The sequence below is a fragment of the Barbus barbus genome, assembly GCF_936440315.1.
Source record: "Barbus barbus genome assembly, chromosome: 3".
Lineage (NCBI taxonomy): Eukaryota > Metazoa > Chordata > Actinopteri > Cypriniformes > Cyprinidae > Barbus > Barbus barbus.
Genome location: NC_136731.1, coordinates 18,899,154 through 18,916,497, shown reverse-complemented (window position 1 = coordinate 18,916,497; position 17,344 = coordinate 18,899,154). Strand labels below are relative to the sequence as shown.

Below are 17,344 nucleotides of genomic sequence, written 5' to 3'. Positions count from 1 at the left end.
TTTGTGATATATGACTATGTACTTGTACATGAATTTCTGAATTTCTCAGTATGCATAACATTTATGTAAATGTGAAAGTTTTATTCAGTCTATCCTGTTTTTGCTTTCTTGGGAGCAGCACTCAAGCTGCATGAACTTCAAAAGTTTATTCTCCAGCATTATTTGAGATGATCCAAACAGCATTCTGAGCTTCAATGGAGGAAGAACATCTGACCATCTGTACAAGGAGTTCATATGATGAACATCACAAATCACAAATTTATATCCATTTTACATTATATAAGATTTCTTTGTGTTATATCCATCAAATCTTAAAGCTTTAATTGTATAAGTTTAAAATAAAAAGAAACACCTCAGATTTTCAATTGGTCTCATACTTTTGGACCCCACTGTATATATTTAAGATGCACCTTGGCTAGTGTGATTTACAGCTTGCACATATTGTTGTAGGTGTCGCCAAGTTACATATAAACTCAACATAACAGCATTCTATGAGTCAGGACCCTTCATGAAATACTGTCATAACAAATGCCAAATGGTGTATTGACTATGATTATATGAGCTGTCACGCTCAGCATAGCTGGGTAATGAGATTCCTCTTCATTATATGTTCCTACATCCTGAGCTACCGCTTTCAGTACGTGAGCAGAGGTCCAAATTATGCTGAAATGGTGTACTCAAGTAGAGGTACAATTAATTCATAAGACGTCTGTAAAAGTAGAACTAATATTGAAGCACTGCAAAAAAGCACTGTTATAAATATTTGAGAATATGATACTGATACATGATACTGATGACACTGAAATGAAATCGAAATCATTCAACTGATTTCAGAACAGTGTATGGCAAAGGATATTAGTTTTTCATTTACATTTTACCTTTCATGCACACATGGTATATAAATTCAACTATATAAATGTAGTTATGAGTTAAAATCCCTAGCTCAAGTAGTACAGCATGATGCAAACAACATTAATATATTACATCTAATTACTATGAATATAATTTATTGACTGTTTACACTTACCTTGGATAAATGAATACAGGATTATTCATTTAAAGTATAATATATATATGCATTTATATGGTGATAACAATATTAATATATTTATTACAGTTTCATAATTATTATAGATTTGATTTATTTATTTATATGTGCATTAATATCCCTAATTCCGCTACACCATGGTGATAATATATATCTTTTTTATTTTAATTTGCACCTTTCAAAAAAGTAACAGTGTTTCACATTTTAATATAAAAATATTTCAACAAAATACAACTCCAGAAACCAAATAGTAAAGAATGTCTATGACCATGCAAAATGGAAATGGATTGTGTACAGTATACATGTATATTTTCAATTATATATGGTAATGAAGGCATTTTAAGGTAAGGAATAGCATTACAAGCTTTATAGAAGCTATTTTAAAATACTGCCAAATGAAAATATGAATCCAGGAAAAATCTTCTTTAGCACAGACATTTGAGCCATTCTAATCTGTTACCTCAGACCATAATAAGGGGAATAACACTAGCTGTAGCAATGTAACACATCTGTTTCACACAATCATATCTCCTGTGGTGGTGCTAAATAGATTCAGCGCGATCATAACATGCTTTCTTCCCATAAATGTAAATCCACAATTTTCAAATGCAAAACAGACATTTTTGAGTTATTGGATGAAAAACAAGTGCACAGTTGCTTGTTTCAACCACTGGCAATCTCCACAACAGCCATGTTTGGATGGCCATAAAAAAGTGACTAAAATCAATGAACATTGAAAGAGTAAAAGAGAGCCTTAAAGTCTCTTATGCTGTAACGACACCGGGGACAAAAGCGCCAGTCTCTTAATCGGCTCTTCTGGAGGGGCTCCTGAACATTAAAAATCATCAGTGAAATTACTAAATGAGCTTCAAGCAACTGCCATGCTTGATCCTCTGAATCAGGGTGGTGAATAGATACTTCAGATGCCCTCTTACCCACAGGCTGGATTCAGCTGCCCCGCTGCTAGCGAAGACCCCTAATGAGCCACTGCAATTAAGCCGGTTTATTCACACTAAGTGTGAACGGGGTGCGTGTGGAACCGTAGACAGCTAACAGACCTGGGCTCTTTGTGCCACAAGTGCTGCTTTTATTCAGCTCACAAAGCAGAAAACAACACCCGCACCTATAATGGCGAAGTCTTTCCCCCTCACTCGGTCGCGACTTGACAGAGCAGAGTGGGCGGGGTTAAGACAGACTGACAGCGGGGCCCATCTCTATCCTCTTATTAACGCTTAACGAGTGCCTTCCTCATGCAATATTCATCGCCACTAATATCATCCAAGCTCTGAGCTGAGCTGGCTACTTATGTAAGGCAATTATGTTAAATATTAGACAGGGCCCACACTCAGAATCTGACTGGGGTAGAGATGCGGGACAAGAACCGAAAGGAGGAAGAACTGAAAGTGAACGGGAGCATGAGAGAGGAGGACGAAGGCCAGGACGATTCGCAGCCAGGGTTACTATAGTTAACTAAAACTAAAACCATTGTTACGTGAAATAAAACAAACTTTAACTGAAATAAAATATCATAAAATAAAAATAATATATAAACTTACTTTATTTTATTTCAGCTAGCTGCCGAGACAACATTTCTCATTTTCATTTAGTTTAACTTGATGTGCTAAGACTAAAACTGAAATAAAAATTAATATACAACCAAATTACTATATCTGAAGAATTATTCCACCCAAAATATAAAGACTCATTATTTACTCATCCTCATGTCATTTCAAACCTGTAGATATTCTGATTATTTTGATTATATTTTATGTTGGAAACCACACAGTTTCGGGTCCTATTGACTTACAATATTGAATTGAATTATACAATGCAAGTCAGTGAGACCCTAAACTATTTGGTTACCGACATTCATTAAAATATCGTCTTTTACGCTCCTCAGAAAGAAAGTCAAACAGGAGTAAATGATGACAGAATGATCATTTTTGGGTGGATCATAGCTTTAGCTAAAATTAAAAATCTTAATAAAAGATAACACTGGTAGCAGTCACATTGCCGTCCATTCCAGAGCGCCCGATTGAGTCAAAATTACCGGAGAATGGCCTTCAGTCTTAACCCGTAACCCAGAAATGCACAACAATCAGCACTCCTGAAATTATCAAAAGGTTAATGAGTTTGGACGCATCTGCCCACTCGCCCATCTCAAATGATTTCCCAAGAATTCATCAGACAAAATATATATAATTGAGTATATTACTCAGAGTAGACATGTCAAGAAAATTCTGTTTTTCTGATCTGCATTACAGCGCATTTGCCCGCCAACGACAATACCACCCACTCGGTACCTCTCTGACTCCTGATGCCTGCGCTGTGACTGTCTACAATCTGCATAATCACAGAGAACTTCTGCTGAAGGTGCACACACACACTGTGCTCGACTTCCACAAGGTCACCCAAGGCCGATGCGGATGTAGGTGAGTTCCAGTGACCCGCGGTCTCCGGCGCGCACATAAACAGACTAAAATAAACACATCCTCTAGTGGGAATGACATCCCCCTCACACCTCATCAGCTAAGCGTACATTTCCATAAGCCTACATGCTCTGCAACCATCTCCAACTTCACCCAACAGAGACTCGCACCTATGAAAGTGCCAAAGACATCCACGTAACAGAGATATAGCGAGTGCACTCCCTCAGGTCAAGGCCCTGTGGAGGTCTGTGCAGAAATAGGTCATTTGTCACACATCAAGTCCTGGGGCAGGAGATGCATTATAGATGAGACCAAACAGCCTGTCTCAGTGAGCTCTACCCACTCCCTGAGACTGGAAACGGGGGGGAAGGGAGCTTGAGATAACAACCGCTGCAATCAGTGTGTGTCGATGTTTAATATCAGCACCAATGAGCAACAATAAGCAGACACGAGCCTTCTGATTTTAGGTGATGTCGCTGGACACTATGTCAATGGGAATATACAACAATGCATGACATCTATATGTCATTGACAACCAAAATGATGTCTTAATCCATATTGTAAGCACTGGCCTTTGTGTGATTATGCAACATATGCATTCAACAAGCACCTGACATGAACGATTAAATAAGTACGGGTATGTATTCAAACAGTGGGCCGTGTTATGACCTTCACACAGCCATTCTGCATTTAGAAAAAAAAAAAACGCCGGACTCATTCACGGCATTCTTAGAAATGCAGCGCGTCAGACTGAGAAGATGGAATTTGAGAAGAGCTGCGCTACAAGGACAAATAATCAAAAGAGGGAAAAACTGAGGCTTGAGTAAGGGGATGTGAGAGACTGAGCGAGGGGTAAAGAGAAGGAGAAAGCATGGCTCCTGTCTTTTTCTGCACCCATCTGTTCGGAGTGCAGGTGGAGCTCTATTCACTCAGCTCTGCATGTGTGTTGGGGTGGGGTTGGGGGGGGGGGGGTGGCAGGAAGAAAGGGAGGGCAAAAGGAAGAGTGGAGAGATGGTGGGGGGTGGAGGGACGGGGGGCTCTCGGTGATCTCTCCTGAAGGGGATAATGGGAGAGGAGCGCATTGCAATGGCTGCCATGTAGTACCCTCCCTGCACAATTAGCCAATCAGCAGCAAGCTCTGCCAGCCAGAAGGACACATAAAAGAAGAACATTGCAGCAGAGGCACAGAAGGAGCCTGCGAGGAGCTGGGACACAACAGCAGAACCACAACACCCTCCCCTGGACACACCCTACTGGGGATCACTGCTTCTCTTTTTTTCTGAACCATCGCCCACGCCACACCGAGAGAAATCTCTCTCTCATCATCATCCTGAAGAAAACCCCCTTCTCCTCATTTTCACACTGCTGAGGAAACCTACAATCGCACGGGCTGAGCTTTCCTGCCGAAGACTGTCGTTTTTCCTTTTTCTTTTTTTTTCTTTTCGTTTGGAACCTGACATCTCGAGCCACGCCACGGCGTAATATCTGCAAGACGGCCTGAAGACCTGCGACTTGAAGGACCTAGATCACTATCATCTTTGTACATCAAGAATGGTTACTGTACGTATGCCCTTTTTTGGTCTATCTCAAGAAAAAAGAAAAACAATAATAGCATCACCACAAAATCAGTTCTAACAGCTGAGACAGGTATATAATTAGATACAAAATATAGGGATTTCAATGCAAGCTAACCAAAACATGCACACAGCATTTGGTGGTCAAACATACTGGCACATCTAATCGCGGATTCCGTAAACAAGATTAACGATTAGCCCAGGGTATAAGTAATGCGATACAGGCATGCATGAGCATCGCTACAGCCGAGCTCGCTTCGTTTTCTGAGGAGAATCAAAACATTGCTTTCTCCTGCCGTAAGAGCCACTCGTCATAAATCACTTAATACGTAAAATCCTCCGCAACATACATTTAATCCTACATCCGCTAATTAAACGCGTTCAAGCGATAATTATCCATTATTAACAAAGAGCGCTGAGGAATTCCTCAGAAATAGCTGAGGTGCGGCGGAGGCAGAAGAAGGGCGTAAGAGGGCACATGCCTCGCTCGGAAAGGATGCTCGAGACGAAACACGATGCCTCGGAGGCTGAGAGCCCATCGAGAGCAAACGCAAAGAAAAGGGTCGAGTCACTCAGAGGGGGAGGGGAGATATTATGCATCCGTTGATTTGGATTGAATCCGGCAGGACAAAATTCCTGGCGAGAGACACCGCGAATTATAAGACACCGCGAGAGAGGAAAAGGCTAAATATTATGCATTTCTTGCGATATCTTAGCGAGTTGCGTTTTTCTCCCTCCCGCACCAAATATATAAAAACACCGAGAGTGTAAATAAGCAATATGAGGGGAATACAAAGGCTTTGAGGGAATGCGTTTTGGGCGTGTCTTCTCTAACAGAAGACAGCGACGGCACGCGCACAGAATCACCATCTTCAGTAGATTTTCTGTGGGAAAACATAAACAGAAGCGCTTATTTGAATACAAACATGTTCACATTTAAAATATTAAGATTAATTAAAGACGTTTAATTCTTCAGGCCTGCTCGACGTGAAGCGTGCTGTCAAGCTAACCGTCTTTGTTTCTTGTCAGAAAGACGTGATAATAGAAGCCTGCTAGATTCGTTATAATGGCGACTCGTTTTGTAATATATCATTTTAATAGTCTACTCTTTAAATATTTCACTAGCTAAACCCTTGTCGGCTACACGACATTTTGCATTTGAGGTTATAGAGGCCTCTAGTCTTGAAAAAAAGTAAATATATATTCGTCTGCGGACTGCGGTCAAGGACAGCCTGCCTTGTTTCACAGTGACCTCAAACAAACGGCGATAGGAAACGACGCGCTTCTCTTTCGCTTTAAGTCTCAATCGACGGTGTGATGAATGAATGACGGGCCCCTCGGCGTGTTGTTCCGCAGTCCTCCGTGAGCACGAGCCTCTACCGCAGTGCTAAAGCACATAAAACCATCGAGTCAGATAACCTTCTCCAGGCGCGTACGCAATTCAAGGACAAGGACATCACAACGATACAACACACAACACGACCGTCTGAACACACGAGCTCCTCGTTAATCGTTAATAAAGTGGTTTGTCGATTAAAGACAAAGACGGCGTTTAAAAAAAAAATTATATATAATTTTTTTTATTATATATATATATATATATATATATGTGTGTGTGTGTGTGTGTGTGTGTGTGTGTGTGTGTGTGTGTGTTTGACAGTAGGTTATTTGTGCCAAGGCCGTTACGCACGCTAAAGCATCGCCAGGCCTCGTCTATTGTGAATTTGAACGGTGATTATTTTGAACAGGTACAGTACAGAAACTGATTTTACAGACAAAATAATCAAATTAACTGTTAAATATTACGACCATTCCATATTAACACGGATTTCGGAAATAGGAGCTATTCTACGAAACAGACTGGCACAATCATTGTCTGTTTTTAAATCCAAGTTACTTTTCTGTTTGATAAAGCATTTAATACTTGAAGCATTTTCTATTGTTTATTACTGTGTTTTTTATGTTGAAGTACTTTTTTAAATAGTACTCTATTACACTTTTAATTGTTTCTGTTTTTATTTGTTGTCGTTTTAGTTATTGTAAAGCACATTGGTCAGCATGGGTTGTTTTTAATTGTGCTATATAAATAAATAGTCATTGTCATAGAATAGAACAGAATAGAATAGAATATACCTGTTTTTATACAAAAGAAAGACATGAGCTAGAGGCATTTCTTCGATTACATTGTTATTTAAACGTACATTTTTAATATTTTTGCTACTATTATTATTATTATTATTAAATTGTGTTGTTCTTGTAGAATAGAGTAAAAGTGAAGACAGTTGCAGTGCTCATTGTTCCCGGAGAGTCCTGCAGCCTCTGGCCTCGACACAAAGCGCTACTGTTTACATTAATATTCATAGTGCTGCCATGGTCTCTGTAGAGGAGGAACGGGTGGCTCTTTTGTTCGCTTGTGTCAATACGTTTATTCAGCAAAAAGGAGCTCAGATTTGTGAATGCCTACAGAGCACACGCGCACTAGTCCAGTCAAAGGACGAGAGGATAACGAGTTTAAACGATTCGCAAACGTGTTTATTTATAAGGACGACATCAAGAGCTTAATGCCCACTTGATAAAACGGAGCCCGCGGCACCAAGGAGATTTTGTAGGTAGTTGTCAATGTAGAGCCACTCCCGATTTCAGCACTCTGGATAGCGACCAAACAGGAGTACCGGAATACCGCTAGCGCCTTTTCTTCCCGCGTTCTATCAGAATTCCAATCATTTTAAAAAGCAAATAAATTGTTTTTAAATGAAATAGCGCTATTTGGGGAAATATAAGAGAGACTTGTGCATTCGCGTGATAAATCAATAATCTTTCGCGCTGCACATTTCACGAGTGAAATTAACCCAATTCATCGACAAGAATAAATAATAAAGAAATGGGTTTATCCGTTCAGTTTTGACTTGTGTCCTGTTGTTTTACAGCTGCCACAGTGATCCCGTAAGCTGCAGTGAGAGTGTGGCTAATGCCTTTTGTTTAGGATAATCCTGTAATCTGTTACTGAAACGGCCTATTGGCAATCCAACATTCACATTTCAGTCAGGAGGCCCGTCCAGACACGTACATTTATGAATTACAAATGATAAAATTAAGGTCTGCATTAGGCGTCAGAAATGTCACGAGCCCAGATTAATTTTCGTTGACAGATCGCTACCCTGGCAGTCTGAAAATTAATATTGACATGTTACATACAGCTGCAGATTAGATCAGCCTTATGCTTTATTTGTTTACCTCGCCGGATCTTGTGAGACTGTGTTTATTTTAAGAAAATGGCTCCCTCACTGCACAGAGACATTAAGGAAGTGACCGGAGTCCATAGTCTTAACAGTCAGATTGCTTTTTATCTCAAGCTGCTTTCAGGTCTGTTTTTTTTTTTTTTAAAGCATGATGTGTTTAAGACTAAATGTATTTCAATTTATTACCATACTTTAAAATCATCGTCTCAATCATTTGTGTACTGTGACATTCAACAGGGCATTTAAAAAAAAAAAATCTCTTTTGTTTGACAAGGCTTGACGGTCATTTCAGCAGACTCTAATTACAGACTCACTAAGAGGAATCTTTGCAGTCATTTATCCTTATCAGCGTGCTGATGGGAAGGTAATAGGTTTTATGTATGAGATGCAGGGCTTGTGTTTGCGTGCAAGTCTGGGTCCTTGTGTAGGCGATGCTGATGCGGTGCATTAAATATTGAGGGAGAGCTTTCCCAGAAATAGAAAAGTACAGGCTGGGACGTGAACGTCACAGCCTGCTTGGTGGCCACGTTTTGTTTGGAAAGGCCTATTTTAGCCTATATAGCGTAGTTTCAGGGACAGTTGATAAGGTGTGTGATGTTTAAGCAACGCAGTTGAAGGAACTCCAGCAGTAAGCAGTCTCTCGCCTGTCTATGTGAGTCATGTATTTTGGGATGAAGTGCTCTTCCACCTCTACCTCTGCTGTGCTGGCACCAGTATCTGGGCTGTAAGATAGTGTACGTGTCAGTCTGCGTGGCCGAAGAGCATGCGCGTTGTGTAACTCACTACATTCGTCGCTGAGGATGGGTGGCTTGCCATAGGGAAGTTTACTTCAGTTCACGAATCACATTTGCCCTGATCCTGTCACTTTGTGTCAAGACTCACTCTGTTTGTGTCAACGCATAGGTTTGCATTGTAAACTCGAGATAGTTCCCAGGCTATGAAGGCTATGGGCTACTGCCCAAGCAAAAGATGCCATCTAATCGCCATTTGTGATCAAACGAATGCCCTTTTCTTGGAAATTCCTGCTCGGGTGACAGTCAGTCTTGCCTAGATCCATGTTTGCAGTGCTTTAATAACTTGCCTCTCTGAGCTTTCTCCTTGTCAGTGTCAATTTGCCTGAGATATAAATTCCGGCTGCCCCGAAAGCTTATTTTATTAATGCAAGACAAAAAGTGATTTTAACCGAGCGCCAGTTCTCGAACATGCACACACTAAAAGTCGAGAAGCCAGCCAATAGCAACAGTCGTCAAGCTGCTGTTACCTGGGCAACCTGGTTAGAGGTAAGGCTCAAGGCAAGAATAAATCATTCCACTGAAGAGACAGAGCATTAAAGAGAGATGAGAGGAAGAGGCAATGCTGAAGGGAGAACAAAGGAACAGACTTCCCACACTATTATAAATTCACCTGTTAGTGCAACTGAACGTAAATTTTTAAATGAAATGTGTAATTAGATATCAGACATAATTTAGTTTATTTCCAATTACATTCCTGGAAGGATTTCTAAAATTAATCTAAAAAACAAAGATACTTGTGGCAGATGATTCTGATCGTAGGACTCCAGCAAAAAAGCTCACGGATGCATTGTTAATTAAGTTGGTGAGACACCCTGTTCCACCCCAGGGGCCGTTCTGGGGAGAGAGTTCTTTCAGTCAACTAAGAATGACTAATACATGAACATACATTACACAAAAGAGCTAAAAACGACAGAACGCTTATGGTACGATGCAAAGCACTGACTTTGAGAACTCCAGTTGTGCGTTGTGACAGAAAGGAACCGTTAAAGACTGAAGTAGCGTCTACAACCTGCATACATCTGTTCTTTGAAAATCCCCTATAGGCCAAATTAAGCATCATGCTGTGCTCCACAGCAACACGGATGAACCAAAGACCCAGACACACACACACTCACGCTTTTCACATAAACAAGGTGCCATCTACTCATCTTTATTTGTCTGAATTGCATTTTCTTAAAAGGAAATAAAAAAATAGTGTTCTCAAATACATTTATGTTTATCCTCTCAGAGGCGAGTGATGTAACGCTGTTTGATCCTGGATAGCATGAAGGGGGCTGGGAAAGAGTGAAAGGACTGTGACATCTGCAGGGCCAGGGGCTGAGAGCTGGAGAGAGCTGAAGTGAGGGAGGAGGTCAGAGGAGGAGGGGAGGTGGGATATTGTTCTCCTCTGGCCCTCTACCTCTCAGACACATTGATTTTTAACCTCTAAACCAGCATGCCAAGAATTACGCCCCTCAAATGATGCGTTCACCCAACTTAGAGTGTAATTTGTCATTTTCCCACCTGCAGATAATTAGCACCATGGAAACTCAGGTGTCCAATGGTCCGAGCGGAACCAGCCTACCAAACGGCCCCATCATTAGCACTAACGGTGCCACAGACGACAGCAAAACCAACCTGATCGTCAACTACCTGCCTCAGAACATGACCCAGGAGGAGTTCAAGAGCCTTTTCGGCAGTATCGGAGAAATCGAGTCCTGCAAATTAGTCAGAGACAAGATCACAGGTGAGCACGCGATTTGGTCTCGGTGAAATTTAGCATTAAAGCATCATTTTCCAATGTGTTCTCGTTCATACAATTGCAGGCCAGAGTTTGGGCTACGGCTTCGTAAACTACGTGGATCCCAACGATGCCGACAAGGCCATCAACACACTCAACGGTCTCAAACTGCAGACCAAAACAATCAAGGTAAGAGACGCTCATGAAGCCACACCTTTCAATCACTCGATAGGGAGGAATAAAGCAGGGCCCAAGACAAACGTGACAGCAGGAGGGGAGGAGAATGGGAGGGGCAGGGGGAGGAATCGGTGGTGGGGACAAAAGGAGAAAAAGAAAAGAGAAAGTAGAGGTCAGAAAGCAAAGGGTTGTGTGCAGAGGTGATTGTGATGGAAATGTAATTAGGGAGATGCAATGTGAGGCTCAGAGGTCAACACGGAGTCCCATCTGCCTCCAATCTTGGCTAATTAGGGCCTTCTTTGTCCCCAATTCAGCTGGGTTTTGGGGTGGGGAAAGGTCTGCCTGGCTTCTGAAAGCAAGAGACTAAACAGTCGGCCCGCTCCTCCACCTGATCACCACACATCAAAGCCGAGGCAAGAATCAGCAGTTAAGCAGCTTCCCCAGACTTAGCGTGTGTTTGCATGAGCTCATATCATGTAAATCGCATGATAGGTCAAGATGACCATCAGAGCAGTTTCAGTCCCTAGTCTATTTTGAAACCGTAACGCACTGTTATTCGGTGAATAATGACTGCAGTCCATGGGCGAACATTATTGGCATAGTTATTTAAACAACACCGAGTCTGACTGCTATTGTCCTAATTGTCTTGTTTGTTCAGCGCATTCATCCGGCTTGGCCACTGTTCTCTGACATTCAACGTTCGTGTGCCCACTGCCCTCAAATCCTTAAGCCGGGCAAATGTCATATTTTCCATGTCAATACGGTATTGTTAGAAAGGTAGAGAGCCGAAAGCGAGGATGGGAGGGAGGGAGGGTGACAGGGCGCAGGAGCAAAGCCTAGGAAGGAGCTGAATGCCAATGACAGGATTAGGGGCCGTATGGGCTGCAGGCACCATCTGTACTGTGGGAGAGACAGGGAGAGGGTTAATTATGGGGCAGCATCCCATCCCTCCAATACATCTCCCCCCTCCAGTCTCTGCTGTACACTCACCCACTCACTGCACAATTACACCCCTACTTCAGCAATACTGCTGCTTAGTCATACTGGCCTGCAAGACGCAAACACACATATGGTGGAAAAACACATCATTCTGCCAAGGTCTGATGGCGAAACATGCAATAACTTGGTTGGGTGTCGTAAAATGGCTTGAACACATTTAAAATAGACTCCTGTTTATGATAAAAACAAGTTTACTTAACTTTTTTTTTTTTTGCTGTAATCGCTTACATAAAGGTCATCAGATTCAAATATGCTAATATGTGTTGAAAAAATTAAATGAAATGCTTTGTTATAGAGCCCATTATTAAAGAAAAAGGTTACAGACAGAAATAAATGTTTTCTTCCTGTTTTTTTATATAAATTCTAAATTACATATGTAAAAATTAGTAAAAAGCTACATGGTGCTATAAATGTTTAGAAAAATAATAGAAAGTACATATGCAATATAAATTTCATTAAATTATATATTAAAGCAGTATATTAGTAAGTAAAAAAGGGCCATTGGTAAAAATAATATATATATGGCAATACAAATAAATAATACTAAAATGTATTTATTATATTACATTATTTTATTGGGGAAAAGGCTATTGGTACTATAAATGTTAAGAAAGACAATAAAATGTACATATTATATACGTTTTATATTATATTAAAGTTGATTAAATTCTATATAAAAGTATATTAGTAAAAAAGAGCATTTGTAAAAGGACTGAGTACATATTATATATACAATATAAAGGTAAATTAATTATATATCAAAAATAAAAAAATACAAATTTAGGTTCTAAATAAAACATGTTAATATATAAATGAGAAGTATTAGTTGTATGTGTAATACTGTTGAATAGAAACGATCGTACATGAATAATCCAGAGTTTTGGTAAAGGGAGGCTGCCACATTTCCATTAGCATGAATTGGTATTGTGCTTTTTATTTGTTTTGCTTTTGCTTTTTTTTTATGGGGTATTTTGTGAGGACGTGTGTTCGGGAGTTGTCAGGGACGCTGGACATCTTGTAATCTGTTTATTTGGTTTGCCGGTTGCCAGAGGAGCATTTTCCCCTTGAGAGAGGAGGAGGAGATGGAGGAGAAGGAGGAGGCCATTCTCTTTATCTCAAAAAACCACATGTGCACACACTTACACCATCAATCAAAGTCAGCCCCTTTCAACCAGAAACTCATACATATTTTATGAGAAAAATCTGTTCGCATCTCAAATACGACCAAGGCGGCTCGGTGGGGGAGTTTTAGGAAATATAGAAGGGAATATAAAAATGAGATGAATATTTGAACGTCAAAACAAATGCCTAATTGGACTTGATATAACATGACACGTCCCAAAGCGGAACAGGTTCTAAATGCTGCTGTCTTGTGGAAAATCACCAGAATCTCACGACTCCCTGAGGGAGCTGGTCTCAAATCAGCGCAGAGGGTGTCGATTCATTGGGGGGGGGGGTGAATGTGGGAGTGTGAATGTGAGAGTGGTTTCTTGTTTCTCCTGTCAGGAGCACAGTGAAGCTGAAGTAGCATTTAATAAGGGAACCGGGTTTGGTTCGTGTGAAGTGCAAGTAAGAGACGTGGATTTCAAGGAAGGATTGATGAGAGAGAGTGGTTGGATGTCTCGCCTTTCAGCGTGGCAGTGCTGTGACATATCTGCTTCGACTACACTTGAAAGTTTGCACTGCTGGAGTTTTAGGACTGTCACAGCTGTCTTGATGCATGCTTCTTAATATTTCTATTAAAAGAAATCCTAAACTGCAGCTCCCTCCTTGTTTTGTGTGTGTGTGTGCATGATGTAGGTGTCCTATGCCAGACCAAGCTCAGCTTCCATACGCGATGCCAACCTGTACGTGAGCGGCCTGCCCAAAACTATGAGTCAGAAAGATATGGAGCAGTTGTTTTCCCAGTATGGAAGGATCATCACCTCACGCATCCTGGTAGACCAGGTCACAGGTAAACGTTACCTCACTTCCACAAACAGCGTAGGCACCCTAGGGGAGGATTAAAAATCTAATTAAAGCTCTGGATGTGACGCAAAAAATAAGCTATATGCTCCACCACAGTCAACATGAATTCAAAATCAACCGCATATTTACATATCTAATGCACATTCCAGGCAGTGTTATTTTGGTAATATTTTGAATTAATTTCATTTCAATTACAGTTTTAGTAATAATTTAGGTATATGTTTAAACATGACTAGTTTTTATTCATTTTAGTTTTAGTTATTTTAGTATGTTAAGATAAACTAAATGAAAATGACAAATGTTTCCTTTTTATTATTTATTTCTAATAACATATTTTTAATCTTATAGTTTTAGTAAAGTATAATAATCCTGATTCCTGATCTTACTGTCAAATAAAAAAAAAAAAAAGTGACTGAAGTGACCCAAAGTATTACACAATTATACATGCATACATAAACTTTATGAGCAATGGGGATAAAAGGATTACATTAATAAAATATATTTAAAAAACTTCAAAGGGAGATAAATTTAAAACAGCACATCCTCACAGAAAATTTTTAAATAAAGAACAAAGACGTCTATTGAAATATACAATTATGCATTATTCATCTGTGCGTTTTAATAATAAAAAAAAATCTAAATCAAAAACCATTTGTCCTTTTTCATCCTTTTGCATCAAGCCAACTTCCCAACACATAAAATCAAATCCCGCCCATTTTTTTTCTCATCAAATTTCCTGCAACAGTGAGGAATATGTTACAGTATGGAAATGAAATGGTTTGCACTGAAAATGGTTATCATTTTTGTCTGCATTATGAAGTAGATCATAAAGTACAAAAGTATACAGTCTGGTTTATTCGATTGACGGTGCTAACATTTGCCTCGCTTTCTGTCTGGAGCAGGTATATCGCGCGGAGTAGGATTCATTCGGTTCGACAAGAGAAATGAGGCAGAGGAGGCCATCAAAGGCCTGAATGGTCAAAAGCCGCTGGGCGCCGCCGAGCCCATCACCGTGAAGTTCGCCAACAACCCCAGTCAGAAGACGGGACAGGCTCTGCTTACCCAGCTTTACCAGACAGCTGCTCGCCGCTTCACTGGCCCTCTGCACCACCAGACTCAGCGCTTCAGGTACTGCTCCCACTTACAGCCCACACCCCTACCGCTCCCTACTCTTCCCCTGCGGTTTGCCTTTAAACTGCAGCGTGTTCACGTCATCAGGGGGATTTTGACAAATCACAACGGGTCCATCTGAGGCAGTGCTTAATTTTAAAAGAATTGCCCTGCTTAGATATAAAACACTGCATGTAAATCAGTCACGTCATGGATGCCTTCACAAGCATTCATCGCAGTACTCACTATCCATCGCCTGAGGGCTCTGTAAGCAATGTGTCAGTGCGACTGCGAGCCGCTGCCTGCTGATTGGTGGATGCGGTGCCCAGTAAAGAGCTCCCCCTGGTGGCTGAAGTGGCTGCATGAAAACGCTTTGCTCTGGTTGTTGGATCTTGCAACTAATATCTTCACCTCCGTCACTCTCCCTCTTGCATTGCAGACTCGACAATTTACTAAACGCCAGCTACGGAGTCAAGAGGTAATTTCCAAAAAAAGGTGCCCTTTCAAAAGCATCCATGTCTAAACAAGCTCAAACAAAGTGCCCGGAATATCACCTGCTGACTTAAGCATTACCATTAGAGATTTCATTTGAGAAACCGCCGTTTCAGTAGACTAGATTGACGTAGCTGATATCACAGCAGGACATTCTGGCATGGCTTTGTTGAACCTTTTTGTTCTTTTGGTTGATTCCTTGATTGAACTGATTTGTATGTATTTCTGTATTGAACTAACATTTTTTTTTTTCAGTTTTGGTTGCTTTAAATGTCTTTTTTTCCACCAGCATGGACATTCAAGATTCCGTTTGCGTCTCCTCTGTTCGTTCCAATTTTCTGTTGATTTGTTTCTGATTTGCCTTCATCCCTCTCTAGGTTTCTGTTTTGCTAAGTATATTGTGATTTTGTTACATTGTGAATTCTGTGTCGTAACAGGGACAAGAGTTTGGTTTGGTCAACCTAGTTAATACAATAGCTGCCCGTTTTCTTACCTACTTAAGGCTGTGGAGAGCGAGTGTCCGGTCCTCAAAGAGACAAAAGTGGCAGGAACATGTGGTAATGAGAAGCACGCAGTGCTGAACTTCAGAATGACACCCATGGTAGCTCTCCTTCTTTCCTCCCCAGATTCTCCCCCATAACCATTGACAGCATGACCAGTCTAGCTGGCGTCAACCTGACCGGGCCCACCGGAGCCGGCTGGTGCATCTTCGTCTACAACCTGTCCCCGGAAGCTGACGAAAGCGTCCTGTGGCAGCTCTTTGGGCCATTCGGCGCAGTCACAAACGTCAAGGTCATCCGTGACTTCACCACCAACAAATGTAAGGGCTTTGGCTTTGTCACCATGACCAACTACGACGAGGCGGCCATGGCTATCGCCAGCCTGAACGGCTACCGCCTGGGTGACCGCGTGCTGCAAGTCTCCTTCAAGACCAGCAAGCAACACAAGGCTTGAAGGAAGGCCTAGTCACTACTGCTCTTTAACATGCAGGGGGAGCTACTGAGCTCCCTGTACATTCACTCTACATGGGCCTGGACTGAGTCTCTCTCTAACACATTCAACACACACACACACGTTTAGTTGTTTTGAACAAAAATACACAAGTAGAGTCGTATTTCTTTTCTCTTTACACAACATGCTAGTCCTTCCCAACGTTTGCCTGTATTGAATTAGCAGAGTTGTGAGGCGGAGCTGGGGACTGTCCCTCCCACAAGGAGGGACAGTCTAATGAATGTGACAGAGAATGTCTGCAGAGATTTAATTTAATTCAGGCAAAGTAAGAGAACTGGTCAACGAACGGACGAACGTAGAAAAAAAAAAATGTAAATCGATTATGTGCAATTTACCCGAAATCTTGCCCCGGTAACTCTCCTGTCTGGCTTCAGAGGATGTAGTCACTTTTTTACACTTGGGCATTTTGAATCAGTGATTTTTTTAGAGAAAAATGATTAAAACAGTGTTCTCTTATATATATATTATGATATAACTATATATTCAACATTTAAGGTGGTTATAATAGCCAAATATGTAAGCATTTTCTAGAACTTTGATTACGGTTTACTGGCTCTACATTAGGTTGCAACCTTGCCTTATGGCACCACACACACCTTACTCGAGGTCCAACCCAACAGCCGCTGAACAAACTGTGTGGATGGTAGTTATAAATCGAGAGGTCACCCGGGGGTCATCACGATCACCTCAGCACACCGAAAGACAACGTTCATCACAGAGACACTCGCACACACTCACATGCACACACACACACACCGGAGGGAGTAGCGAAACATCACAAAA

General features: G+C 41.1%; 1 protein-coding gene across 2 annotated transcripts; it reads left to right on the top strand.

Moving 5' to 3' along the window:
• Nucleotides 1-4,661: 4,661 nt before the first annotated feature.
• Nucleotides 4,662-16,988, top strand: LOC306848583 (ELAV-like protein 3). 2 transcript variants are annotated; one of them, XM_079383223.1, is made up of 6 exons: nt 4,662-5,037; nt 10,594-10,810; nt 10,890-10,993; nt 13,781-13,934; nt 14,848-15,076; nt 16,177-16,988. In XM_079383223.1, the coding sequence occupies exons 1-6, from the start codon at nt 5,029-5,031 to the stop codon at nt 16,502-16,504; spliced, it is 1,041 nt and encodes a 346-aa protein (XP_079239349.1). In that variant the 5' UTR covers nt 4,662-5,028; the 3' UTR covers nt 16,505-16,988. The 2 variants fall into 2 exon arrangements, with proteins under 2 accessions (XP_079239349.1, XP_079239350.1); XM_079383224.1 differs by having other exon boundaries at nt 4,664-5,037; nt 14,851-15,076; nt 16,177-16,860.
• The last annotated feature ends 356 nt before the right edge of the window (nt 16,989-17,344 follow it).